At 42.2% G+C, this 27,298-nt stretch overlaps 1 protein-coding gene across 5 annotated transcripts in view; it reads right to left on the reverse strand.

Annotated features, from left to right (window-relative positions):
• Positions 1-27,298, reverse strand: part of ZNF512 (zinc finger protein 512) — a 123,928-nt gene that overhangs the window by 81,160 nt on the left and 15,470 nt on the right. The window contains exons 2-7 of one of the 5 annotated variants that reach the window (XM_078650120.1): positions 25,706-25,764; positions 22,365-22,549; positions 11,100-11,183; positions 7,288-7,353; positions 3,346-3,411; positions 1,941-2,065 (exon numbers count right to left, since the gene is read on the reverse strand). In XM_078650120.1, the coding sequence (XP_078506246.1) occupies positions 1,941-2,065; positions 3,346-3,411; positions 7,288-7,353; positions 11,100-11,183; positions 22,365-22,549; positions 25,706-25,764 (585 nt within the window). Of the gene's footprint in view, positions 1-1,940; positions 2,066-3,338; positions 3,412-7,280; positions 7,354-11,099; positions 11,184-22,364; positions 22,550-25,705; positions 25,765-27,298 lie in introns of all 5 variants that reach the window. The other 4 variants (XM_078650124.1, XM_078650122.1, XM_078650121.1 and 1 more) reach the window with 4 other exon arrangements.

The raw sequence follows: 27,298 nt of genomic DNA on the forward strand, positions 1-27,298 counted from the left end.
TATCCAAATTAAAAAGAGTCGAGGAGGAAATGTTGGAAACTATTTAACAAGTAACTGTTTTTCTCACGTACAGGGTTTGGCTAGATTCCTGGTGGACTTAAGAAGAAGCGATGTCAACAAATATATCAGCAAATTGTGCAAGTTTAAGTACATCAGCCCAGTAACTTAAGTCCAAACATTTTATCTGATTTAAAGTCTACTTTACAAAGAGGGCTTCAAGATTACTCTCAATAATATGCATTGGCAAATAATGCATTTTTGCAGAGGCAAGCATATGTGTGTTGAATGGGAGCAGACGTGTGGAGGGTTATCTCAAATAAACGATATTGTAGAGATCAACCTTTACTTATCCTGGTAACACATTTGATGGATATTGCGACAGAGAAAGGACAGATCCAAAACTCACAGAACGATCAGACGTTTTAAACATTCCAATTGGCTCTGGCTTCAACCAGCAAATTGATCACTCCACAAGAGACATCATTTACAAGCGTGAGTACCACACAGCAAATCTATCCCTGAAGTGAGATCTTACAAGCGTAAGACTTAAGGAGTAGAGCCAGCACCCCGGTGTATACAGAACTTACTAGAACTGGAGGCGGTACACTTCTATCTCAGGTTAACAAGTCCTACAGGCTCAGACCTTGCTGAGATACCAATAGCAAATGAGTCATATAGGATGGCAAGTGTTTGCTTGAGCGAGTTCTCTATAAGGTGTAAGATCAGTCACCTCTCAGGTTACACGTTGTTTGCAGATTTTGGTTTCAGACAGCTCAGAAATGAGAGCAATCTTTTTCTGCACAGATCCTATAGTCCAAGGCACTAAGACATCAGGGTTGTATCTTAGGTCCACTGCTCTTATTGCACACTTGATTAAACATACAACAAATATAACTGGTGTGGCTGGGATAAAAGTCAGTAATGAGCAGGAAAAGTCACTTAAAGCAGCGACTTTCAGTGCACATCTGCTCTACAGCCCACCAAGACAGCCAACTGACAAATTCCATTTCAGAGCTGCAAAGGTATTTTTGCTATTGGACTTCCAACACTAAAACACCTCTATGGTATACAGTTTACGCTATTACCGTTTATCAGATCTTTCAAGTACTTACAGGATTTGCAGGCTGTTTTGAGCACCCCATTAAATAGACTTTAAATCGTAAGATGTTGTGACCAGGATTACCGGCCGAATATAATTATAAATGCACCATTTGCTTTGTTTAGTGAACTGCATGTGTAGCTTCTGCATGTAGGACGGCACATGCATTTTGTTAATGTAGATCTGAAAATGTCCAAGTCCCTTGCTAGAGGGAAGGCACTCTGCCCTTCTGTCAAGAATACCAGATACGACTGTATGACAGAACAACGCAGGTAAAAAACATTGCAGGCCTTTGCTACGCATTGTTTATCTTGCATTGTTTTAGCACACATATGCTTTTATGCCAGAACAACGCATTATTATTCTAACCAAGGTAAGTATTACATACTTACCTTAAATACGTGGTAAAATCATGTGTGGTAAAGGCCTATACATGGTAAAAATATGCGTGGTAATGAATGTGTGGTAAAGGCACGGCACTGTATAAATTGTGTTGTAAAGACTGTTTCCCACCAGAGATGAAAATATGCAATTTACAGCTGCCGACACCCCTGAAATGAACATGCATGCAAGACTTAAGACCAACAGTGCAGAAATCACTATTCCTGTGCAAGTTCCTAAAAACAAATCACAGTGGCGCAAAAGGGAGAAAATGTGCCACCTGACAACTCTACTTCTAAAAATCATATTTATTGCAAGTATGCTACTCGCAAATCCGTGGTGACGGTTTGGGGGACTTCGAACCGTGCCATCATTTGAGCCTCTATAGTCACAGGATAACCGTAATCAGCATTTGCGCCCTTTGTGTAAGACGCTCGCCTGCAATGCTTAGCTTCCTTACCTCCCTGCAGGTGGACATGTGCTTCTTCAAGCCCTCCACAGTCTTCCTAGTAACTCCACGGCACGTGGGACAATTTATTTTGCCCCGGTCCAGAATCTCCAGATACCACCGTTCTTCTGTGCTACCTAAGGTTTGAAAGTAATCAAGGTTCAAAAGGTGCAGACTCTGGATGTATAGAACAGTCATATCTTTCGTCAGATCGGTCATTTGCAGTTTTCGTTAAACTAGCAGGTAAGGACGCACAAAGGCTGATAGTCAAAGGATGTTTTTGTTCCAAAATGAAAAATGCAACTAAAGTAACAGGATAATTAAGATGCTGTCTGATGTTGAAACCTGATTCCATACCCATATCTAGAGTGATCAAGAGCATCTTCTACATGTACGTGGTTGCCTGAATTATACACGACTATCAGCTCAGACTCTCAAAAGCACTTTGCAAGAGTTCAGTGGTGCTTAGCTATCATTAGTGATAGGAATTCCTCTTAAGTCTCTTGACCACCAAAAGCTCACAAAAGGCTTGAAGCCTAGAGCCGTTTTGATTACTTTCTTAAAAGTCACTGTACAATGGTGTTACTCTTATTCTAAGATGATGAACATAGGTAAAGACTGGAGAAGACACCTGCACTGTCGAATTATTATGACTAGTAACTGTTGAACTGTGATAAACTAGTCAGAACAGAATGTCAAGCGGGGCCAAAGAAAAATAGAACAACAGAAGTGAAATCTCACATAAAGGGTCTGAGCATCAAATGAAGCATGTTGGAGTTCACTCTTCAGTCGGTTCCAAAGTATTTGCTTAAGTCATAAACTGGTTTCCATAAAGCTGCCGTTCAAATCTTGACTAGGGCATAGGATGGGTGGTCACACTCTTAAAGATTCAAATGCTTCATATAGATCCATCTTTTATTGACTGCTCAGAAAATGTTCAACTAATTGAAGGTGATCTTTTATTCACCTTGAGTGCTGCAATGGGCAGGTCTTGTCATGAGACCTCTCTGAGTTGTAACCAGTGCTGGGATGCCTAAGGGTAGCCATGCAATCTATCAAATGTGAATTAATAATAATAACCAGAGCTACATAATACCCTGCAGGTGTCAATGGCATCTTTAGACATGATTTATACCAGATCTCATGTGACACATACATCTCTCTCTCTCTCTCCCTGCCTCCCTCACCACCTCCCTCCCTACACTTTAGGACACGAATACTGATAGGTACTCTTTACAGGGCAGCAGGTAGAATTTTGTGGGATCAGTTTTGAGATAGAAGCACTATTAAACAATTGTTCTACATGCATCTCTGATCTGGCCTGGATAGTGGGATCCACATAGGGTGGGCCTCCAAGTTTATGAAGCCAGAGCAGTGCTAATTTAATTTACTGTGAAGAGCCGGATTTACCTCCTACCTGCTGGGTATGATGGAGGGTCTTTCCGCGCCATTCGGCCTTTAGGTTTTGAGTTTTGCTTTTTTTCTGGGGATAATAAGAGAACGGGTTATAGTGTATGAAAATGGCAATTCTAAGCTCAGATTCTAAACTTTCACATTTCCTGCCCACATATTGCCTCCAGCTGAAAAAAGTAATAAAGAGGCCGGAAGAAAAGAACAAGCTACTGCTTGGTGACGTATTCAAAAGTTGAATATATTGAATGAAATGTGCAATGGTTCTGAAGAGAAAGAAATGTCACATTAAGTTTTGTTTCATTTAACTGGCACGTGGGATTAAACGCTATGGAAGGATCATGCAACAAGAGAACACTTTTTAAAAAAAATTAAGTTACAGAAAACAACATGCAAGTAATATGTTTCAGCTGATGAGGTTCAAGCATCTTAGACTGGTTTATCTTTTGCTCTTCACTTAAGGAAATCTGGACTGGGTGTGGCACAGGTGCCCAGAGCACCTTTATTCCTGGGGTAGGCTTGCTGATGGGAAGTGCACAACTCTGCCTTTTTTCTCAAAGACTGATCAAGACCGCCTAACAAGAGACTATCGGGTAGAACAATAATAACAACTAATCTTCAACACTCCTTTTTTTCTTCTATGTGCCACTGTGTATGTTTCAATAATGTCACAATATCTTTTGTCTGAGTGTAAGAGGCTGGCTTAGTATAAGGTGCACACGTATTTAAGTGAAGCGCATTGCACTAATCCAAGCAACCCTTATAGTGGTTTGACTGGTCTTAGACAACCTTGGAAAGCTCTCTAAGTGGTAGCTGTGGAGAGCAGCTTCTAGGCTTTGTCCAGGAGTGTTAAGCAGCTTGTGTTACCAGATCTAATCATTTAGTGTAGGTTAAACAAAAAAAAAACACACAGTGTAGGTTTAAATATATGTCTATTTATTAAACAACCCTCACTAACACATTGGTATATTTCCTACCCAGAGATATCAACAGAAATACACACAATACTTCAATTGTAAGCGGGTAAGTAAGCACAATAGACAGTGTTCTCCAGGGGAAGACCAAACCATTTACTAAGAAAGTGGAATGCGAACTGTGACCAAAGTCAGAAATTTGGCCACAAGACTCAGAAGACCTGGGGACACACGGAACTACCCAGGATGGGTGGAAACACAGCCACATAGTCAATAGAAGTCAATGGAAAAGTCGCGGTTGACGTTTTAGAGAAGAAGGACCCTTCCCAATGGACCCTGAAGAAACCCAGTGGAAGACAAAGTTGGGGAGTCACCCCACCCATGGATACCACAGAACCAGGATACCTACACCAGGAAAGCCGGGTGCATAGGTGTGAAGTGACATTGGAATCTGCCCTAGACCACAATGGAGGACTTTAGTAAAGATGCTGCTGGCAAAGACTGTGCAGGAGTCTGGTGGAATCCAAGGGTGGATTCACGAATAGAAGAACATGCAAGGAGAGGGGGCAGAGTCTAGGTCACTCGGAGGTGACCAGGAGGCATGCCCACCGATAACGGAAGGTGCAAGAGTGATGATAATGACCTTGTCGCTGCAGCTGTGAGGACCAGGCAATGCTGAGAAAGCCAGGAGCCGTTCACAAGCTGTCCCACATCGTAAGTCAAGAACAAGGGTGTCAATGTCAGGCGTGAGCACCAACAAGCTTTGGCAGCAACAACAGACGTGGAAAACAGTGAAGGAGCAACAGAAAGGTCCAAGGGACTCACCAAGTGCAGGAGAGTCAGAGCAGGTCCCGAGCAAACCCAATGAAACAGGAGACGACTCTCGAGAGGAACCACAGGCCGAAGACACAGGAGTCGCAAGAGGACTCGAGCAGCTCAGCTCAGCAGCAGGAGGGCAGAATTGTGTCTAGGGTCAGCAGCAGCACTAGTTTGCTGACAGACCCTAGAAGGCTTTTACCGGGAGTATTGGGGGCTTCCCGGAGAAGCACCCCCCTCCCAGTGCATGGACTCATACATCCAACACCGGTAGCCGAATTGGGGTATGATTCCAACATGTCTGATATCAAACATGCCCAGGTTTGGCACAGCCACTATATAGTTAGCCATTGCATAATGAAACAAAGACACTATCTGTATCAAAATGGCTGCCCGCACTTACAAAGCCTGGAGAATCGACATCAGGGTTTGTAGGGGATGTCTTGCTCATGGCAGGGGCACCCTCACACATATAACCAGGTACCTTGGATTCAGGATTGAAAGGCCTGCCCTAGGGATGACTTGTAGTGACCACAGATATAAGAAAACTTATATCTGTTGTAAAAGGTACTAGCACCAGCTTACACAGGCCGCAATGGCAGGCCTGTAGTCACAGTTTGAGTGGTCTCTCATGAGTGGCTTAATACATGCTCCAGCCCATGGGAGACCCCCGGTGTACCTATGCCCTGGGTACCTTAGTATCATATAATAGGGACTTACAGGAGGTTGCACTCAATTTCTTATGACAATTTGAATTATATTTGACTGTGTGCTTCTCTCTAACACTTTTTTTTAACCTCTTTCCTGCGTCGGATGGCCCACCGCCGTCTGACGTCATGGTGAGCGTGTGCGGAGGATGCCCGGGGGCCGTCCGAACCACGCACACGTCAAATTCCTCAGCACCGCAGGGGAATTCCGGCCCCAGTGAAGCAGTTACAAAGTATTTTATACTGAATTTTAAGATGTAATTACTGATGGTCGTAACATTGTACTTTCAAATATATGCACGAACTTTTATGATTATATTTTATAATCTAATAAAAAATTTTACTGAAATCCCGTATTATGCTCTCTAAGAATGTCTTAATATCTGGCAGCCTGAAAAATGATCCAATGCCTTCCCAAAAGCTGTGAAGGCAGACCATGAATCATAATTGAGAAGAAGCATAATCAAGACTTATTTGTTAATATAACATGTACTTTAAGACATCTTTCAATATTCAACTTACCAGTGATAGGTCATTATTGATTGCTTACCAAGAATTTCCACTTAGTGCACAGCAATACTTCTTGGTTATCACTTTACTTCCAAGAGCTTCAAAAAGGCGAATTGAGCCCTACCTGGAGGAGACCACAAGGAGCATTTCGGGACCACATCAAGGTGAAAAAGAAGGATTGTGCTACTGCACAGCAGCACACCTTTTCTTTTACACCCTGAATTTCATAACCCAGAAAAACAACCGGGAATGGCATCATAAAAAGACCCAGATAGCATAATCCACACAGCCCTATATTTACTGTTTCTGTGACAGACATACATCCGGACAGCAGACAAAAAGACAGAAATACGTTGCGTGAAAAGGAGGAGTTAAATCACACTTGAAGAATCCTTGTACCAAAGTCTTGTGTCTGCCTGTATGAGACATATCGGATCTCATTTTAAAAGTTATTCTCAGAAAGGTTAGATTATCTCATCTGACTGTCCATATACAAGTGCACGCCCACTTCCTGTGTTTTACAACTATGATTTAGCTGTAGGCAAAGGTTATTTTTAAACATACATCTATTGATGGAGAGGGGTTGGCCTAAGGGCTAGGGCGCTCGACCTCGCACCTGGGGATCTGGGTTCGAGTCTCGGTAACGACGCCAAAAACCTCCTGTGATTCTGAGCAAATCACTTAATCTCCCCGTGCCTAAAATGAAAGTGTGTCCTCATGTAACGTAACTGGTGCTATGTAAAGCGCTCTGATACCTGATTCAGTTCGGGTCTAGTTCGCGCTATATAAAACTGCAAAAAAAAGAAGAAGAAAAAAAATTATATTGACTAATGCGCATGTGCACTGTTCATAAGCAATGTAACTGCAGAAGCCAAAGCCTGTCGCATGCACCGCTAACACCAGCTGGGTCTCTTGGCTCCTAACTGGCATCCAACCAAACGAACTGCAAAACCAGAGCTGGGCTAAGTTCATTTAGTGTGAAGAGCTGGATTTACCTCCTACCTGCTGTGTATGATGGTGGCTCTTTGTGTGCATTGCGGCCTTTAGTTTGAGAGTTCGGCTTCTTTTCTGGGAATAATGAGAGAATGGGTTAGAGTATTATAAACTGGCAATTTTAAGCCCCAGCTTTAATTATTCAATACCTCACCAAATGTGCCCAGCAAGTCGTAAAAATCAGATGTAGCTTGGAAAACTATTGAACGTTGAAGACATTGAATAAAACATGCAATCTTTCTGAAGACAAATTTCACATAACAAATACTGCCTCGAACCAAAAGACAAATGAATTACTCTTACACAACTGAAACTACTGCCTGGAGCATAATAGAAGCCAGGCTTTACTACTGCTACATCAAATACGAAGGCATGCACGACAATACTTTAAAATGAGGCAGAAGACTGCAGCAATCATAGCAGCGAGAAAATAGCGAAAACAGGACAATTTTGAGAGGATTCCATGTGCCCCTAGGGACAAGTACCTCAAAAACAACCACTAGTAAAGGAAATACCACAGCTGACCATACTTGCACTTTTTTAACATCCCGAGGAAATCATCGGCCTCCCAGGCTCTCCGAGACTTACACTGGCTTAGGGTCTTTAGTCGTATAAAATTTAAAGCCATGTGCTATCTTTTTAAAATCAAACAGGGCACGGCCCCAAAATACTTGCAGAGTCTTGTTCAACTTTACCAGCCCAGTCGCACACTAAGATCTTCAGCAAATTGCGACTTTGTTGTTCCAAGATTCAGACTGGCAAGGATGGGGGGGTCGAGCCTTTTTCCATCTAGGTCCTAAATATTGGAACGCGCTTCCAATTGCCTTGAAATCGGAAACCAACCTATTTTGTTTCCGGAAAAAATTGAAAACTATGTTTTTTCAATAAATATATAAGTTGCTGCTTTTGTTTTATGGTACTGTTGCGTTGTCCTTTTCTTCTTCAGTCTTTCCCTTGCGCCGGGAAACCCACTGCGGGTAGCTGTTGCGCATTATAAATTCAAATAAATAAATAAATAAATAAATAAATAAATAAAAACACCTGCCTCACACACCACAAGGTTTACAATATTTTCAAGGTAGCACGATTCAGAGGGCCAGATTATCTCAGAATCGCAATTAGGAAATCTTTTTTTTTTATTTTTTTTTTATTTTGCAGAGTTTTATATAGCGCGAACTAGACCCGAACCGAATCAGGTATCAGAGCGCTTTACATAGCACCAGTTACGTTTCATGAGGACTGACACACATTCATTTTTAGGCACGGGGAGATTAAGTGATTTGCCCAGAATCACAGGAGGTTTTGGCGTCGTTACCGAGACTCGAACCCAGATCCCCAGGTCCGAGGTCCAGCGCCCTAGTCGTTAGGCCAACTCCTCTCACCATTCCTAATGTATGAATTCTAAATTAGCTCTTCCTAGTGGGTGGCAAATCAACATACCTCATGCATATTAATGAGGTATTTTGCCCTAAAACCCATTGGTCACCATTTCTGTGATTGTTTTTAAATGAAGCTATCTTTTTTCTTTGAAATGCAGCCTTCCCTTAATGGAAAACGGAATGTGTTTCAAAGAAAAATTGGGATCCCTTCCCATTTCTGAATGAGCTACCACCACTTTTCAATTGGTGGTAAAATAATGCATGTTTGGCGACTGGAAATCGGTTGCAAAACATTAATTTTATGTTATTTTATTTATTTGAGTTTTATATAGCGCTGGCTAGACCCAGAGGTATCAGAGCGCTTTACATAAGGATCCACAAAATGACATCCGTTACAAGTTACATCAGTTACAGGAAAACATTTCAAGAGCGTTGGAAGACGGAATAAATGGAGCTTAGAAGAGTAAAGGGGGTAAAGGTATAGGAGGGAGAAAGGATGAAGCTAGGATGAATAGGGAGACGAAGGAGAGTCTGTTCAAAGTCCGGCTGGGTAGGTGACAGCCAAGGGGGAAGTCCACAGCCCATCTCCTTTATAGCTATCAGGTAGCTCCATCGGGCATCAGTCAAGCGGCTAGATCTCAATGAGAAAACAATTAGAGGGCAAAGGGGAAGGATAAATGGAGCGTAAAGGAGAAAGTTGGTGGAGTAAAGGAGTCGGAGGGAGAGTACGATGGAGAGACGAAGTAAAGTCTGCCCAATATCCGGCTGGGTAGGTGGCGGCCGAAGGAGTAGTCCACAGCCCATCTCCTCTATAGCTATCAAGTAGTTCCACCGGGCATTGGGTAGGGACGCCCTAAACATGCCTCTTCCACATACCAAATCGCTAATGCAAATTACAATTCAGAAAAAAAAAACGGAATCACATTTTGCCTTTTGCACATTTAAATACGCTTTTTGAGGTTGTAAACGGCCCAATTCTGCTAACGGAATCGTTTGCAACTTCAAAAAACCTTTGTACATCTAGCCCTTAGTTCCTAGAACCTGGAGATTCACCCAAAAGGGGGAATATTTTGCTATCCCAGGACCACATATGAAAAAATATTACCTTAGAACAACACCTCAAAATCCTCAGCACCATCAGAATACTGCTTTAAACAGACACTCACACATGTAAACATGTACTAACGTTTCAATTCCTACTGATAGACAACAAGCTAGTACACCCCTCGCTTACAAGGCCTAAAATGCAGGAACCAACTGACATGCAAATATAACCCCGGGAATACATAAGTGGTATTCCTTGTATGTCATACTTCCACAACCTACAAGTAAATTCTAGAGCTACCGTTGGCTGTTTTAGCATCGGTTACCTATATCAGTAAGAGTGATTTTACTGCAGGCAAGGTCTCTTCAGAACCCAGAGCAGTAAATGCATACACAAATAAGTTCTGGCTTCACAGAGCACAATTCAACATCAATGGCCTTGTTTCTTCTCTGCAATTTGTCATTCACATTCTAACTTTGCTTCATACATCTTAAAATAGGAGGCCAATCGTAGGCATAACCACTACTTATAAAGTAAAATTTGGATACTTCTAAATACTGTAAAGTCTTTGAAACGATTCAAGGAGACAACATTGCGAAAGACTGCTTACCAACACATCTCCATGCCAAAATATATGTACAAGTGTACCGCATGCATCAATAATGCATAACAGTGTGCCATTGGCTGACCTATCAACTAAGGGGTTTCCTAGAAGCAACACATGAGGAGCGAGTTGTTGGACATGAAGTGTGTGGAAAAAACGAATATCATATGAACAAACCACTCAAAATCTACAGACAACCAGGTGTTTACAACAGCCCTGTAAATGCCACCCTGCATAAAGGCACAGGAGTTCTTCACATAAGAAGTAGCATATATAGCGAAGAATCATTAAGAATCCTTTCCTAAGCGCTTTCAAAAACCTCTTACCACGTAAGGCACTTGGATCTTAAATAAGTGAGCTACAGTAGAAGTCACGGACAACTCTCTACTATCACATACATGCAGTGCAGAGAGACTCAGAAGAGCACTACATCTGTGAAGGGCCTATGAATAGTATTTTAATTGACTATTAAAGAGGTAAACAAAACATTCTTGAAACAGTTTGTACTCAAGTGAATAAAGTCTCAGAACTCAGGTCAGATTACACAGGAAGGGCTACCCTAGAAGACCTTTAGGACATACACACATAAACCGTGCTTTTTTAACCAGTAGTCATGTCTGAGCTCGGACATTCCCTTTTACCACATCACAAAAGATTCAACAGTATAAAATCACCGAAAGAGCAGTACCCAGCCACCCCGAGTGACTTCCCCTTTGCAGTCTTCTCTCATGCTTCCCCTTCACTGTGCAAAATGTTGCTAGTTATCAGTGTAGTCTGGTAAGCAAAGGATAACCTGGAGGTTCAATGTCACCATCTGGAGTTTCATGTTCCTCATCTTGCGATTTGGGAAGTCGCCTCTTCTTCGACGATTTGCCCTCTGTAAAGGTAAGTGAAAAGACAGCTCAGTGAAGAGTGGAATGCTCAAAGCAGTATCCATGGGTAAAACAGGAAATCGGGTGACTTACATTCTAATCTCAGGTACATCTCATCAAACAATCGAAAATGAGTACTAACTGAGTGCCTCTATAGGCGGGGGCAAAGGAGGCCAGTGAAAAATCTTGCAACAAGTCAGGCAAGCATTGAGCTGGCATCAACATTCATCACCTGCAGTCAAAGTATAATTCTGAGCACCCTGATACACATGAAGTAAATTTCAAACTTACAAGGGAGTGAAATGCAATGGACTACGCATAGATACTAGTTTACTGATGGCTTATTACAATTTCACTTTGCAAAATGCTACAATACTTCCTTGACACTCATCCAGGCACTGGAAAATCAGCCTATGACAAGACAGCCAACCATGGTAATAATGTGTCCATAAACATCTCATGGCAAAGATGGCAGATACAGGTTTAGATTCCCTACTGCTGACAAAAGGAGGGAACAGAGAATTTCCTGTAGTGCATGCACAGAAAGGCAACACTGCAAGCACACATGCACCACACAGGCAGAATACACAGGTACACACAACCTCAGGCAAGCAAACATGAACAGTCTGGCAACGTACATGAAAACACAAACAATTACACCTGGACAGGTCTGTAGGAGTATGCCACTCGTCCATCCTTGTAACAGAGCCCTGAAAATGTCTACCACCCTTACAATTGGCAGGTAAAGATGTATAAGGCTTAACCATTAAACTCTCTCAGGTGCAGAACATAGGCATGAGTCTGTTTCTAACAAAACTGTATTGTTGTTGGGGAGCTGGACAATTGTCTATGAAACTGGTACAGCATGGGGGTCATGCTCTCATTTTCAACAAAACTGCGGTATCATTGAAAACGGCCATCGTTATCCAGGAAGCTGCAGTTTTATTGAAAACGGGTTCTGTGCCTCTGGATGAGAGCTTGCTGATGTCACTTGAGACGCGCTACTGACACTGGGCTTTATTTCAGCAGTGCCACCTTCGACTGGTCCTTGCACTCCACAGCCCATGCTTCTGCTCCTCGTTGGCCACCTGGAATGTAACCACAACACCAGCTCCCTCTGAGCCACGAGCAACGGATGCAGAGAATGTGTTTGGTGTGATTCCCTTACCACTTGATTGAATCTTTCCCTCATCGTGTGCGCTTTAGCAGCCAGAGGCCCCAATATCTTATAACGACACTGCAAGAGCAGACTGAGAATCGGTGGAACAGCCTTTAATGGAGTGGCAGACTTCACAAGTTAGCCCAACAGCTAGAAATGGTAGACTTCCAGTTTTTTTTTTTTGAACAACATCAGGGAATGGGTTTGTCGCAGAGGAGAGGGTAGTGTATTTCAGTATATAGGACCAAAACCAAGAAGGTTCAGCCTCCTCCTAACATTCATCCAAAGAGTTGTTTGTTCACTAAAAACTACCACAGTATCCCAGAGGTTCAGGAAGCTGAGCTTCAGTTGCTAAAGAACTAAACACAGCACTTAAGAAGAAAACAACTGGAAACAGCACATACCAAAGATCTTGAAATCTGGAGTGAAAGGACTGTCTCAACATGGTTAATACTAATTACTCCCATCCATGGTCGAACAATCTACAAAGTTTCTGCTAGAATCTTACAAAGCCAACTACTACACTCCCTCTTCGCCTACTACTTCTTCCTTCTCTTTCCCTTCACAATCTTCTAACAGTCTTTTTTTTTGTTGCCTATAAATCCCAACATGGCCCCTCTATTTTCTTTTTCATCCTCCACAAACACCAGAGACCAGTCTTTATGGCCTCTTAGCAAGTGTAATAATTCCACACTCTTTTCTGCCACCATTTCCCTTCTACGCCTATCCTCTTTCCCTTAGCCTCTTCCTGCATTTTCACCTCATTTCCAATGACTTCCAATGCCCATCAAAAGCTGGTGTTTCTAACTCATGCTCCTCCCTCTCTATGCTTGCTTCTTCCCACCCTTTATCTTATAATGTCACTACTCAGCCTGTGTGAGACAAAATGACCCCATTGAAACTCTCTTTCTTTCACAGAACCTGCTTACCTATTAATAAAACCCACTAGTACATTTACCTACGTTCCTGTGTGCTCCTAAATGAAACAGCATTTATATGAATAGTCTATAACATCTATGATCTGATCGATAACTCTTACACTGACGTGCTCTTTATCAATTGGAACCCGGCTACGCAAAGATGCATCATCAATCCTACATGAAGCTATACTTGAGGACTACCAAATTCGACTGATGAAGAAGACCAGAGGAGAGGTCTGTTATCCTCAAAATCTCTTCCACAAAAATCTACAGTAAACTATGCTGCTCAAAGATTTTACTCAGTTTGTCTAATGTTCTTCTTTTCCATAATCTGCATTCTCATTTTTTCTCATCTACTGACCTCTATCACTCACAGTCCTGCATTTGCAGACCTCTTCCTAGACTGTCTCCGAGATCACTATATAACATCCCAAGCTCTGCATTCTTGGAGACTACAATTAGTGGGTTCACAAATCAGAATTGCCCACAACCAATGTCTTCTTTCTAAAATGGAACTGATCTCTAATCCTGCCCACGCACTTGGGCACCCACATGGGCCTATATTTGTGCCTCACATCATCACTGTTGCTGGGAAATATGTTACCTCGAGAGATCACATTAAAATTCAGTTCATTCACTACTCCCCTAGAGAACTCTACTATAAAAGTGAAAAAATTAACCATCTATGCTTCAAAGCTCTTCTGTATCAAACAACCCAGCAATTACAGTTAAGCAGTTCTACCAACCACTGGCATCATTCCCCTCAAGACCTCTATAACTTCCCATCAAGATTGCAAAGTTTGTTAGAGGTCTCTAGAGGTAAAAAATCTAGAAATCTAGCAAACAATATTTAGAGACACGCAATCAACCATGAGGACAAAGGACACTACAATTTTATTCAAGAATCTCAGAAAGGCAGAAAAACTACAGCCATGGCACATGTTTGAAGACGTCAGCACAGCTAATGAATTTCACATGATAGTAGCTGAATTCTGGAGTCTGGAATGTACACCTTACAAATTCACCCATTCACCAGACCTATGCTACTCCTAGGGTAGACCATTTCAGCTCCAAAACCAAACATTTGGAACAAACATTGAAAAAGCCAAATGGAACGGCTTATCAGTGGAAGTGCTTTTCGTGTCACTGATGCGTTTAGGCGCTTATTAAGCCATTGTGCATGCACCCTGTCATTCGTTTTTGCACTCATGTATCCCCTGGCTCAATTTACATGCACCCTCGGACACAAACACAATAAAACACCCAAACTCAACAACATATTCAAGATAAATTAAAGAATACAAGGAGAAATAATAAGACATGCTGCTGTCTAATCACAGCACACATATGCGTGCAATAACGAAACTAAACATTTCAGCGGGTGTCTGTTTTGCAGAGGTATTGTAAATAGTCTATCGTTGTTTTGAAGTTGCCCTGCCGCCACATTTAGAACCAAGGTGCTGGCCATCTTGGAATGGTAATACAGGGATAGACTATGGACAGCAGCACTCCATATTGGGCTCCTGGTTTAGAGGAAATGGCCATGTGAGGTGCGATGCACAGCAGATGAAATGAACAGCAAGCAAGTGGCCAGTTTGCACTGCTTGGAGAACTGTAGTGCTGTCTTACGAAATGTTAATGTAAAAACAAAAAAACGAAAGGGGAATTATAAAAGGAGAAAATTTAAAACTAAAGGGCTGGCCAATCAGTCCAGACTCTGAAGCATACTCATTTTCAGGTGGATGTACACGTGACCACAAAAAGCTGTCATTCACAGGGCAACAGAGCCAATGGCTGGCTGAACCATTACCTCATGCAGTAAGCTGTCATAGATGGAAGCAGAGTCTAAATTACACCCAAACAGACCAATGGAAGAAGAGAGCTGAACCAAAGCCCCTCTGTGTGTGTGTGTGTGTGTGTATATATATATATATATATATATATATATATATATATATATATATATATATATATATATATATATATATATATATATATATATATATGTTCCCTACAATGAAAATCTGTGATATTTCACTTAACGCAATTCCTATCAGTAGGCTCTCATACAGAGAAATAATATTCCACCCTTAAAGTCTAATTGCTTTTTACAATTAATATGTCACTCCTACTGCGTTTATCATAGCTTTTAATAATAGACAGATTAGACTTATGGCATTGGAAAGATTATGCTACCTACCCCGTAGGTATCTATTTATAGCATGCATTGCTATAGATTCACATACGGCGCATACTCCTGACATCTTGTGTTAGGCCTGGCCATTTGCAACTGGTTTTTATTCAAAGAAGTCTTTTGAGCCACGAGGCAGTGTGGCGCCTCCTCTCCATTGCAATGCGCATGGCCATCGGTTCCATTGGTAAGATTGTTTTCCGCATATCGGGCGCAGATGTTAGTGGAGTGTAAAACAGTACATAATGCTGGACATGCATTGCAAGTGTAAATAAAGAGCATATGTACAATATATACAGTACCTTAGACAACCAATGACTTCCGGGGAGGTGGGTGGGCGTATGTGAATCTACAGTACTACATGATACAAATAGATGCCTACAAGATAAGTAACATAATTTATTTGTAGCATGTGTGTCTGTGCATAGACAGTAAAGCAGTTCCTGACTAGCTGCGGCTAGTCACTGGATGTTGCAGATGTTTGAGATAAAGTTCTGAAAATGGTCTGTCCAACATATGCCTATTGGCGTGCTAGAAAATCCACACAGTAGTGTTTAGTGAACAAGTGTGGAGTTGACGCTGGGTCAGCAACGGGAATGTTACCCAGAATAGTCATTTTCCTAGCACAGGGCAGTTTTGGTTGAACAGGTAATGTCCTCCCCCTTGATGTAACATGTCTGGCTGCATTTTACCATCCATCTAGCAATAGCTGCCTTTGATAACCCTGCCCCTTCCTTGGTTTTGAGAATGCAACAAACAATTGTGCTTTATAGAAGGATTTAACTCTGTCAGTGTAATCCATTAGTTCTCTTTTTACATCTAGTGCATGATGAGCTCTTTCCGCTACAGGCCCTGGATTGGAAAGAAAAAAGGTGAACTCAATAGTTTGATTCAAGTGAAAAGAGGACAGTACTTTTGGCAAGAATTTAGGGTTTGTTCTAAGGACTACCCTATATTGGTGGACCTGAAAAAAAGGCTCTTCTAGAGTCAGGGCATGTATTTCACCGACTCTTCTTGAGTGTAAAGATCCAAACAAAGGGCCCATGAGCCTGGTAAGTACCACATTATGATTCCAGACTGGAGCAGGTGGTGGCTTTGGAGGTATTATCCTCTTTAAACCTCGGGAGAATGCTTTAACAGCAGGGATTGTGAAAAAATATTTTTGCAGCAATAGCTGCTAAGTGTAGCTTTACAGACATGTAAGCTGACCATGATTTTTAAGTGCAGGAGGTAGCATACCAGATTTTGTACTGTAGGCTTTGGGGGATCAATGTATGGAGTGCTACAATAGTGGACAAATCTCTTCCGCTATCCACTTAACATGCTCTAGTGGTAGGTCGTCTTGCCTCCTTGAGGATGCCGATACATTCTGATGGTAATTTTACGTAACCAAACTTATGAGCCAGATTGCCAAATTGAACTGTCTGGGATTTTGATGTTGACTCTCCCTTGTTCCTGCTTGAGAAAGTCCTGCCTGTTGGTAAGCATCTTGTGAGGGACTACTGATAACTCTAGTAGAGTTCTGTACCAGGGCTCTCTTGCCCATGAGGGAGCTATTAGAATCAAAGTGAGAGACGTCTGACTGAGCTACCTCAGCACATATGATATTGGTGGGAGAGAAGGAAAACCTTAAGCAAAGATCCCTGACCAATTAATCCATAGCGAATTGCCCTTGGTCTGTGGGTGATAAAACCTGGAGGCGAAGTTTTAGCATTTTGCATTCTGCGCCATGGCGAATCGATCTATGTCTGCTGTTCCAAAAGTATGGACAATAGGAGTAGGACTTGTGGGTGGAGTTCCCACTCGTGGATTTGTTGTTGCATACTGTTTAGGAGGTCAGCAAAGTCGTGGTCCATTCCTGGGAGATACTCTGCCAAAACGTGAATGTGATGGTGAACGGTCTAATTCCATATAATCCGTGCTAGCTGGGATAGCTGAAGAGAGCAAGTGCCTCCCTGTTTCTGCAAGTAATACAAACTTGTTTTCTAACTTTATGAAAACTACTTTGTGATGAATATTCTGGATTTCAGTGCCATTTGTATTGCTTCTGCTGAGCTGTCAACAACCCTTGTACCGTCATGTCTATCATGTGCGCACCCCAACCTGTGAATGATGCGTCTGTACTGTCCTGACTGGCAGATGACTATGTGGCTGAAAAAAACCAGTTGGTTCTAGAAGTACTGAGGATTGGGGTAGGTTTGGCCGTAACCAACTTGAGAATGGATCCTAGATATAGTTGAATCCGAGGTAGATCTAGGTGGGATTTTGTCACGATTATTTTAAATCCCAGCCTGTGGAGAAGATTAATTGTGGCTTGTGTATCTTTTACACATGTGGGTTTGTTTGTCTGAACTCTTTATCAGTCATTCGTATAGATAAGATATGAATGCTTTGTCTTCTTAGATGTGCGGCTACTACAGCTAGGCATTTTGTGAACAGCCTTGGAGCCGTGGTAACCCCAAAATGAAGAACCCTGAATTGATAAAGACGTCCACCACCCACGGACTGCAGATAGCGACGGTGAGCAGGATGTGTGGGAATGTGGAAGTATGCATCCTTCAGTTTGAGAGTTGCCATGAAGTCTCTTTCCTGTAAGAGGAGTACGACATCCTGTAGTGTGACCATATGAAAATGTTATGCCAGGGTGTATCTGTTGAGAGGCCTGAGGTGTAGTAGTGGACCGAATGTTCAGTCTTTCTTTGGAATAGGAAAGTACAGGGAGTTCACTCCTCTATCTTGATTTTGCTATGGAACTGGGTCAATAGCTTCCATTGCAAGGAGCTATTTTACCTCTTCCTTGGGAAGTGTTGAGGGCGTGTCTGTGTGGAGGCATGTTTAGTGGGGTTGCTGTGAGTTCAAGACCGTAACCATGCTCAATGACGGAAGGCACTCATTGGTATGAAGTGATGTCCTGCCAAGCTGTCCAGAACCCCTGGAGTCTGTACGAGGTGTTGAATGAGTGGGGTAATGTGTGGGGAGTCACTGTTTACTGGTTGAGGCACCCTTTGCAGGTGAACCTCTACCCCTTGCCTTGTCTCTGTTGCCATACAGGCTCATTTACTGTGGCCTCTATCACCTAGCTGGTGACAGGCTTTTTGTTTGCTGCCTTTCGTACGTCTGTCCCTGCTCGGAGGTAGATACTTTGGTACTACCTCCTCCTTGCTGCTTATGAAAGGACTGGTGTGGACTTGTGGTTTGTAACACCCCCATGGCCTTTGCAGCCTCAGTAGCTTTTTAAATGTTTTCTAGCATTTCAACCTGTGGGACAAACGAACGCTCATCATTAAACAGAATGTTAAGTACATACCTTTGGATTGAATCCTTAAATGCGCAGTTATTCGTGTCTGCTTGCTGAGGGGTCACCAGTGTCTAGTGCACACCTAGTTGTTGCATTAGATACGTTTGTCCTCACCCACTAACCCCCACCTCTCCTTTTGTACTCTTCTGGAAGATGTTGTAGATCTACCATCGCATCCCAGTGGACCCTGTGTTACTGAGAGAGTAACCCCACTGCGTTAGCAACCCCCCAGTGATTAGCATTCCCTACAGCCTTGCTTTTCCGTACAGCATCAACGAGTTTACCTTCATTTTCAGGAAGTAGGCATCTACTGTTTCCTGAGCTGCAGCCCATGTTTTTCACAATAAATAAGGCCTACTTGGTTTGTCATAAATCTCCGCTATAAACAGATCACACTTAAGGAAACTGGCATAAATTTTCCCAGTGTACTGATAAGGCTTCTAGCCTTCACCAATGGCTTGACACTGTATACAACACAGGCCTACTGAAGTGTGCACAAAGTAGCAACCATCATGCATACAGATGTAAACTTACAAATATGTACAAAATTACAGTTGGAAGAAAAATCCAACCTCTCTTACCTAACAAGAATCACCAGAGGGAATTCTGCTCCCAGGGTCTGTCAGTGTGTGTGTACCACTCCAAAACCCTCGCCTACTATGATAATCTCTGAGATAACATTTAACCAAATACCTTTTCACGGCTTGTAACAGTGTGACAACAATCCACTATTAGATGCTTTATCATATGCTTTTTACAATAAATAAGGCAGACCTACTGGCATGGTAATAACTTTTCATAATAAACAGGCCAGACCTATGGCACCTGGCATAACACACATTAATCAAGCCTATAGCTGTTATCAATAGTTTGTCACTATAACCAGCTCTGGCCTATTGCCCTGAGCGCAGGGTTTCCCATAGGGCACCCATCAGGCATACAGTCATAAAATTACAAATGAATACAAATTTACAATTGGCATGGCAAAATACTTTCTCTTCTAACAGGGTTTACCAAGGATTCTCACAGTGTGAATCGTGTATAACCATGGTTTGTCAGAGAGGGTAACTTACACCAAAATCCTTGCCTAATAAAGTAGTCAATATGCCAGGCCTACTGCCTTTATTATATTTTTTCATAATACACAATCAGGCCTATAACTTTTATCACTGAAATGCCACCAACCTATGCCGACCGTACAGAGCGGAACCTTTCTACAGGGCACCCATCAAGCACACACTCATAAAAGTACAAATGTATACACAATTACAGTACCTAAAGCAAAATACCATCTCTCCAAAGAGAGCCTAGAAAGGATTATTGTAGTGCATATCTTCTATCCCTGTGGTTAGACAATAGCAAACTACCCATAAAAACCTGTTGACTTAACACATGCCTTTCACAATAAGTAGGTTAGGCTTACTGGCTTTTTTATAACATTTCACGATAAACAGATCAAACCTCACACATGTGGCTTAACTTTTTCCAATGAAAAGTTATGGCCTTTACCCTTTACTACGGGCTTTATACCTTACCCAACTCTGGCTTATTCAAGTGCACATCTTCAATGCAGTATTAAAATTATAAATATGTAGAAACATAAAGCTTGCAGAACAATATACAAACACACTAACCAGGGCCGAACAAGAGTCATTAGTGAAAAAAACAAGGGTTTGTATTAGGGGGACACCAATGCTAAAAACATTGCTTATTATGGTAATCTTTTAGAGAACAAGTAACACATTACCCATTGGTAGGCTTTAATATAGAGTAATGGCAATCCACACTTGAATAACTATTGATTTTAATATTTATTTTTCACAATAAATATGTCACGCCTTATGCCTTTATCACAAAATGTCATCATAAACAGATCACGCTGATAGCTATGATTTTTGGCGTGCCATCATAACCAATTCAGTTCTGCTTTATCAGGTTTACCACAAGCAAAAAGTGTCATACAAGCAGTCTTTTCAGTCGAAGCACACAACTATGGCCCAATCAAATCCTGCAGTCGGGGCAACCAAAATATGGATGGAGCCTACGCCCCTCTCCCAGTAGGACTCTAAATTAATACAACGTTTGCACTGCCAAACTAGACCTAATAATCCATGCTGATTAGTGGAACCCCGGTAATCCCATACTGCACACATATACAAATATGCACTCTCAAATCTAAAGATTAATAATGGAAGAGGAGGGTGCTGGGTCTACAACACATTCCTTATGGCTGACCTTCTCCCATCTGAGCTATTGCCAGAGAAAGACAAACACCAAATACAGTAAATTATCTATTTATCGGAGACAATTTAATAGCATTGCATTGTCTGTATGCCCCGGAAAGTTGAAGATCAGGCAGCTGGACAACTAAACAAAATGATAACATCTTGTTGGAGGGCCAGCATTTTGTGAAGCACACATCTGCCTGATCAAAAAAAAACTCCTGACTCCCAACGTGTGGGCGGAGCCAAAGCGCCCGTATAGGTGATTCTAACATAATTGTATAGTGACAGCTGATCTGTCAAACCAGACCATAATACCTTGTTGTCAAAAACAACATGGAAATACAACTGAATTCAAATTTTTCTATGACCTCTCAATCCATTCCACAACAGAGACTAGTCTCCGTTTTCCCTATAATGGAACAGGAGGTCACCAACATCACGAAAATCAATTCTAAAAATAACTACGCACTAACCTATTGTCTCCTCAAACTAAAATCCAATTTCTAATGGTGCGCTCAAAGGCAAATTGACAGAAAGAGCTGCATACACTCAATCACCAACATTCAAGGATAAGAGTAATTTCTCATGCATCCAAACAGGAATTTGCCATGGACAGAACAGGAATCTGAGCTAAACGCGACAAGAATATGACATCAAGACTAACATATGCTTCATACTATCACTTCTTTGCTTCTGCTCTATTGCCTTTCCCTTGCCTACTGAAGTTCCTCAAGGATCTACCATCGCCCTACTTCACTTTAACATCTACTAAAGCAAACAACAAGTGCTGATAACCTTCTAGAATCTCAACTGTTACAATTAGTCTGATGGCATGTTTATTATACTAAAACCTCATACTGCATTTGATCCGGTCTCCTGTGTCATGGGCATATGCCTTCTAGCAGTTTCCAACTGGACGCTAACCCCCCACTTCAAACTAAACAAGTCAAAGTCTGAAGTGCTAGTCTGTGGTAAAAGGAACTCCTACCATCATGTCGCCAAAACCTTTTCAAGACTCGCATTTCACTAGCCCTTCAGTCACTTCGCTTCTTGGCTGCATGTGCTGAGACATATCACAGTCAAGCAATGCGCGGCACCCCTCTTTCTTGCGTAAAACCTATGCCCACCAACAAATTAGAGCTCTTAGATAACTCGTCACCTTTCCTTCCTCACTCTTATGTAGATGAGAGCATGAAACCCCTTACAATTCTTGACTACTTCAAGACATACTGCATTATTCTAATCATGTAGCTATATGCTACATAATAAGTAAACATATAAGCAAAAATGCATGTCATACAAAGCATTGTCACAGGGGGATTAAGGTAGGTTCATGAGACATGGTGCACATTCGATAGCCAGCAGCCAAGAATGACAGAAAGCAGCAGAGTACCTGTTCCAGAAAGGCTGCTGTCACTGGATTTGATGCCCCTCATTTCCAGCCAGTATGTGGGCCGGCGGATGGAGATCGCTGTGCTGGGGTCAGAGCTGCATTTGTCCCTAGAAGATGTGGAGGAATCGCTGTGGGACTCATCGTAGTTGTACACGGACAGCAAGCTTTGATCTGACAATCTGGCCCTCGTAAGACAATAAAAATAGGACATGAACCTCAATAGTTTCTACTTAACTTTCTAATTTTCAATGAACTTAAATGAAAGTGACATAAATTAGTATTTATTACCACTCAGCCAAGGTACTACTCTGCATTATTTTTCTTTAAAGGCTCAGAAACTAATATTAGGTATTCAAACCAGCAGAAGCAAAGTCACCAAAATAATACATTACATTAAGATATACACTAGTAATCCTCTGCGTGCGTTTGTCGGCCAACGGCTGTCGCGAGCACTACCTCCAAAGTGCTGAGAACGTCCGTTGGCTGCCGCGGCCCCACACACTCCGCTAAACCGCCGCACCGTGGCGGAATTGCCGCTGCGGTTAAGCGGTTAAACATCCATCTTGCAAGCTACCGTATTTACCATTATGAGTACCCGTATGTAAAACTCAATGCATTGACCAAACAACAAGCATCAACAAATGCATCTAGAATGCCTATTTTATCATTCAAAATGGTACTTCAATTCATGACTTATTTGAGTGAGTGGGTGGGTGAACGGAAGAGAGGGTCAAGTGGGAGGGTGGATGGACAGATAGGTGAGTGCATGGATATATATATGTGAACACTCTTTTCCTCTTTTAACATCTGTAAGAAAATTAATATTTCTGTATAATCGTCCATCCCCTCCCCCCCATGTTTTTGAATTAATATTGCTGGTTCTTTGACTCTTTAGTGCACTGGGTCTTGCTGTCCAGGCCCTACTGCAGGTGATATGACCCCCAAAGTATATGTACACTTGTCTAGTACCTGAATGGCTCAGTTAACTTACTTATAAGTCTCAAGTACAAGATACAAGATGCATCCAGAGCTAGTAAGTAAAATGTCACTAGTGGACTACACCACTCAAATGTGACACCACTACACTAACAAGGTGAAAACATGGCTCTAGGAAGGCGACTGCAGTCTAGTCAGGCCACTTTAAACCTGCCAAATAGACATGGCAAAATAAACCCTTCTGACAGGTCAAAGCTATTCATTTCAATAATAATAAGCCACCCAAGATATGGCCTTGGGGGCAGGGTGCTTGATATTAAAAAGAAGGGCATGGTTAACATACCCTGACAGTGAAAGCACAGAACTGCAGTTTTCACTGTCGCGAGGCCTGTGGTTCCATTGGCTAATATGGAGTTTCAATAGTCACCGCACTAAGTGCCACCCAAGGTATTGCTCAAAACTATAAAATGAACTGTAACAATAAACCGGACTCATTACTGAGATTGGATTTAGAGTAAGTTTTAATTGAAAGGTGGCTTGAGAAAGTCACCACTTTGTCCAAACCTTCGTTAACCTTTCCTGTCTACCTGCAGCAGTTTTCACCTACAACAGCACGCTGTTAGACTGCTAGGACATCTGAAGCACTCCCAGGAATGGGGAACAAGGAACAAAGAGAACTCCTGGTGAGAGGAGGTGTGATAGTCCACAATAGAATGACAACTTGGTGGTGGCCACAGATGGCTCAGCTTCAAAGAGGCTAACGCCTCAGTGAAGCAAATGCTGAGCACACCTTTGCCTACCAGCTCCTTTGTGTAGGCAGAGAGGCTGACACCTCCTCCAGAGAGAGCAAACCACTTGCAGAACTGATTTTCTACATGGAGTGGCTCATTATGTTGGGTACATCCCAGGGGTGTGCCCAGGCCCCCTCACAGGGAAACAAGTATTGCGCCATCTTGGTTTAGGTTTGAGATGGGTTTCCTGGGATTGCTTGGTGGCCAAACCCCAGGAAGTGATGTAACGTGGGATGGTTTGTCTCGTTGGAACTATTACAGCATTGACTAATGAATCCTCTCCTCCCACAAACAAGAGAGGACATAAACGTGCAGTCCTCAATATACTCCTCAGATTCCTACTGGACTGGTAAGCAGAGAGAAAAAGAATTGCCCTATTACTCCCTGGACGCAGAAAAGAGAGGCCGCACCAAAGACTGGGCTGCACCCGAGGGATCCACAAATATCCTGTGCCTGCTGTGCAACCCAGGCAAAAGTGCTCCACTGGTGCCAGGACGGAAGGCGTGACCAGCTGCCCAGGAATGCCTGCCTGCCGCTAGAAGGTGAAGTGCCTGCTGGGAGATTGAGCCGTGATGTGCCCGAGGTGTCTCCAACCAATTGGCAGATGTGAAAGTCGACTTTGGTGCCCCACGTAGAAACAGAAAGCGGCCTACAAGCAACTGCTGAAGTACGCTGGAACTGGGAGACCAGCGGACATGTATCAAATGGACCTGCATTGGACTTCCCCATTGCAACGTCAGCGACCGAGACCAGAGGCAAAGACATTTTTCTGCATCTTCAGCATCTCAGCCTCCTGCATCCCCTGCACGAGGACGACTTCTCGACAGAGCCGTGTTAAAGGGAAAAAAAGTGCACTGAGGACCTTAAGACGGCTGAAAGCGACAGGTAACTGTCTCACTGGAACAGAGTGCTCCCTGTGACTCGCACCCAACACGCTGTGGCTAGTCCAAGAGAGTTCTTTCTAACAGGCGTTCTAGCCAGTTGACCACAAACTGCTTGCAATGATTTATTGCATCTAAAGATTAAGGCAACATATTTTGACTCACTTTTGAGAAACCATATCCCTTGTTTTACGAATTATATTTTTGATGTTTTGGTGTCTATTTAAAGCTAAACATACACTATTTTTTAATGAACCATGGTTGGATTTTTATTGGTCTTGTGTTTCTTACTTACCTGTTGTAAGGTAAGTATTACGTACCGCATTAATAAGTGGTAATTATTAACGCCTTTAAACTTGTTCCTGACTGCAGTGTGCCACAGCTACCCAGGACTAAGCTATTGGTGTTCTTAAAGAAACCTAACTTGTCCTGCTAAAGATTGTGACATTACTACATGTTGAGGTCTCACAACCACACCACATAATCACTTTCCTACACCACTACCGCGTACAAATATGCCAGCCTGAGCAGGAAAAGCGGACTGGTGCAAAGTTGGCTTGAAGAAATACCTTAGATGTACAGCATAATTTTCAATAAAGCAAAGTTGTATAACCTCATCTCTACAGTCTGGCCGTAGGGCTTTGTGAACAGAGGATCAGCTTTAAAGAGCCTAGAGGCAAGAGTATGAAATGGAATAGTAAGCGAGCTCTAGACAAGCAATCTCTTCACTTACTTTCCATTGCTTTCATCAACATTTTTGATTGGAATTCTACGATCCTTCTTTAAAGATCCCTGCAAAGAGACAAACAAGGTGAATGAACCACGCAGTAAGTAGAATTTTGCAACATAAGAGCAGAATATAATGTGGGACTGTAAATGCTCCACAGGTTGAACATTTTCTGGAAACTAGCCCTTCTGACCAAGACCTTGTGATTCGGGTGCTCAAAAGAGGCGTGGATCTCAGTCCAGAGTTAAGCCATAGGAAGTCGCCTAACCTCTGTACGCTCTTCTTTATTTGAACACCAGGAAATCTTTGGCAAAGTATTTAACAAGACTGGTAAAATACAGACTGTCATGATAGAGCTTTTTATTATTTGGATCAGGACTTCAGCCTTCATGTTGTTTCGGTTTAATCTACTGAACATTACAGGGTCTTAACACAGGAGATAAGCTTCTCAAACATAGCGCAGACTCTGAATTCCCATTGCGAGTCTCAGAAACAAATCATTCAGTAATGTGTTGCTAAAGACAGAAGGACAGAATTTACTCTGGACATATTAATGAATTGTAAAATTATTATAATTCTGAAATCTTGCCCATTTTTAAGCAGGCAGGACATAGAACTGGTTTCGAATTTAACACAATGCTCACATTCTATATTTTGCATTTCCAAAAATGACTGAATCAAATGTTCTTTGGCTAATGGATTTTTATTTATTTATTAAAGAAAGAACAGCAGATCAGAGGAACACAAACATTTGGGGACAAGTAGGTGCTACAGACCACTGGACAGAATTGAGATAACTGGACTAAGACAAAAAGAGACATTACAAGGCATTTTGATAACTCACCCAACTGGCCCCAAGACATGACAAGGTACCCTGTGTATAAACCCTATACATTTATAAAATCTTCATCAATGGAGTGATCTCTTTTCAATGACGGTTTAAAGGCCATGGCCGGCTTTGGCGAACAATGCAATTTTGAGAATTTTATTGATTGGTACACTTTTTTCTAATGCAACCGGATGCACCACAAATTGCTTCCCCTTAATGTGCTATCTGGAGCTACAAATGGAGCAGTATTTGTTTATTGAGCCCAATTTATTAGTGAAATTATTTTTAATGAAGGCAGAGCTACTGGTAAGTATATATGCAACAGAAGGTCACTACATACTGGATTAATAGGAAAATGCTGCTCGGAAGATCAGTCTACAAGAGTATGTAGATAGCATGTGTCTGTAAAAACAACAATGAAGTCAAGCTAGAGGTTTGGGAGAATGTTTTCCAAGCCCTTTTCTGCTGTCTAGGTGGATTTACAGCCAATGGTTTTGAAAAGTAAAGTTCCAACCACAAGCGAGGAGGGTACCTCTAGATCTATAACATAATTCTAGAAAGAGGTTTCTACACATTTCGTGATGACTGCGGAGATTAGGCTGCCTGAAGTGCGCATAGCGCTAAGCCTCATTTGTGCTATTTTTATTTTTTGTTCCTTGTGTGATTTTACGACACTGTGCTCATCTGATGTGATATTAAAACTTGCCTAAAACGTACTCGCTGTTCCTCTTGCTTCTAACTCCGTTCCGCCGCGGCTGTGTGCTGATCGA

Source organism: Lissotriton helveticus, chromosome 6 (genome assembly GCF_964261635.1).
Source record: "Lissotriton helveticus chromosome 6, aLisHel1.1, whole genome shotgun sequence".
NCBI lineage: Eukaryota > Metazoa > Chordata > Amphibia > Caudata > Salamandridae > Lissotriton > Lissotriton helveticus.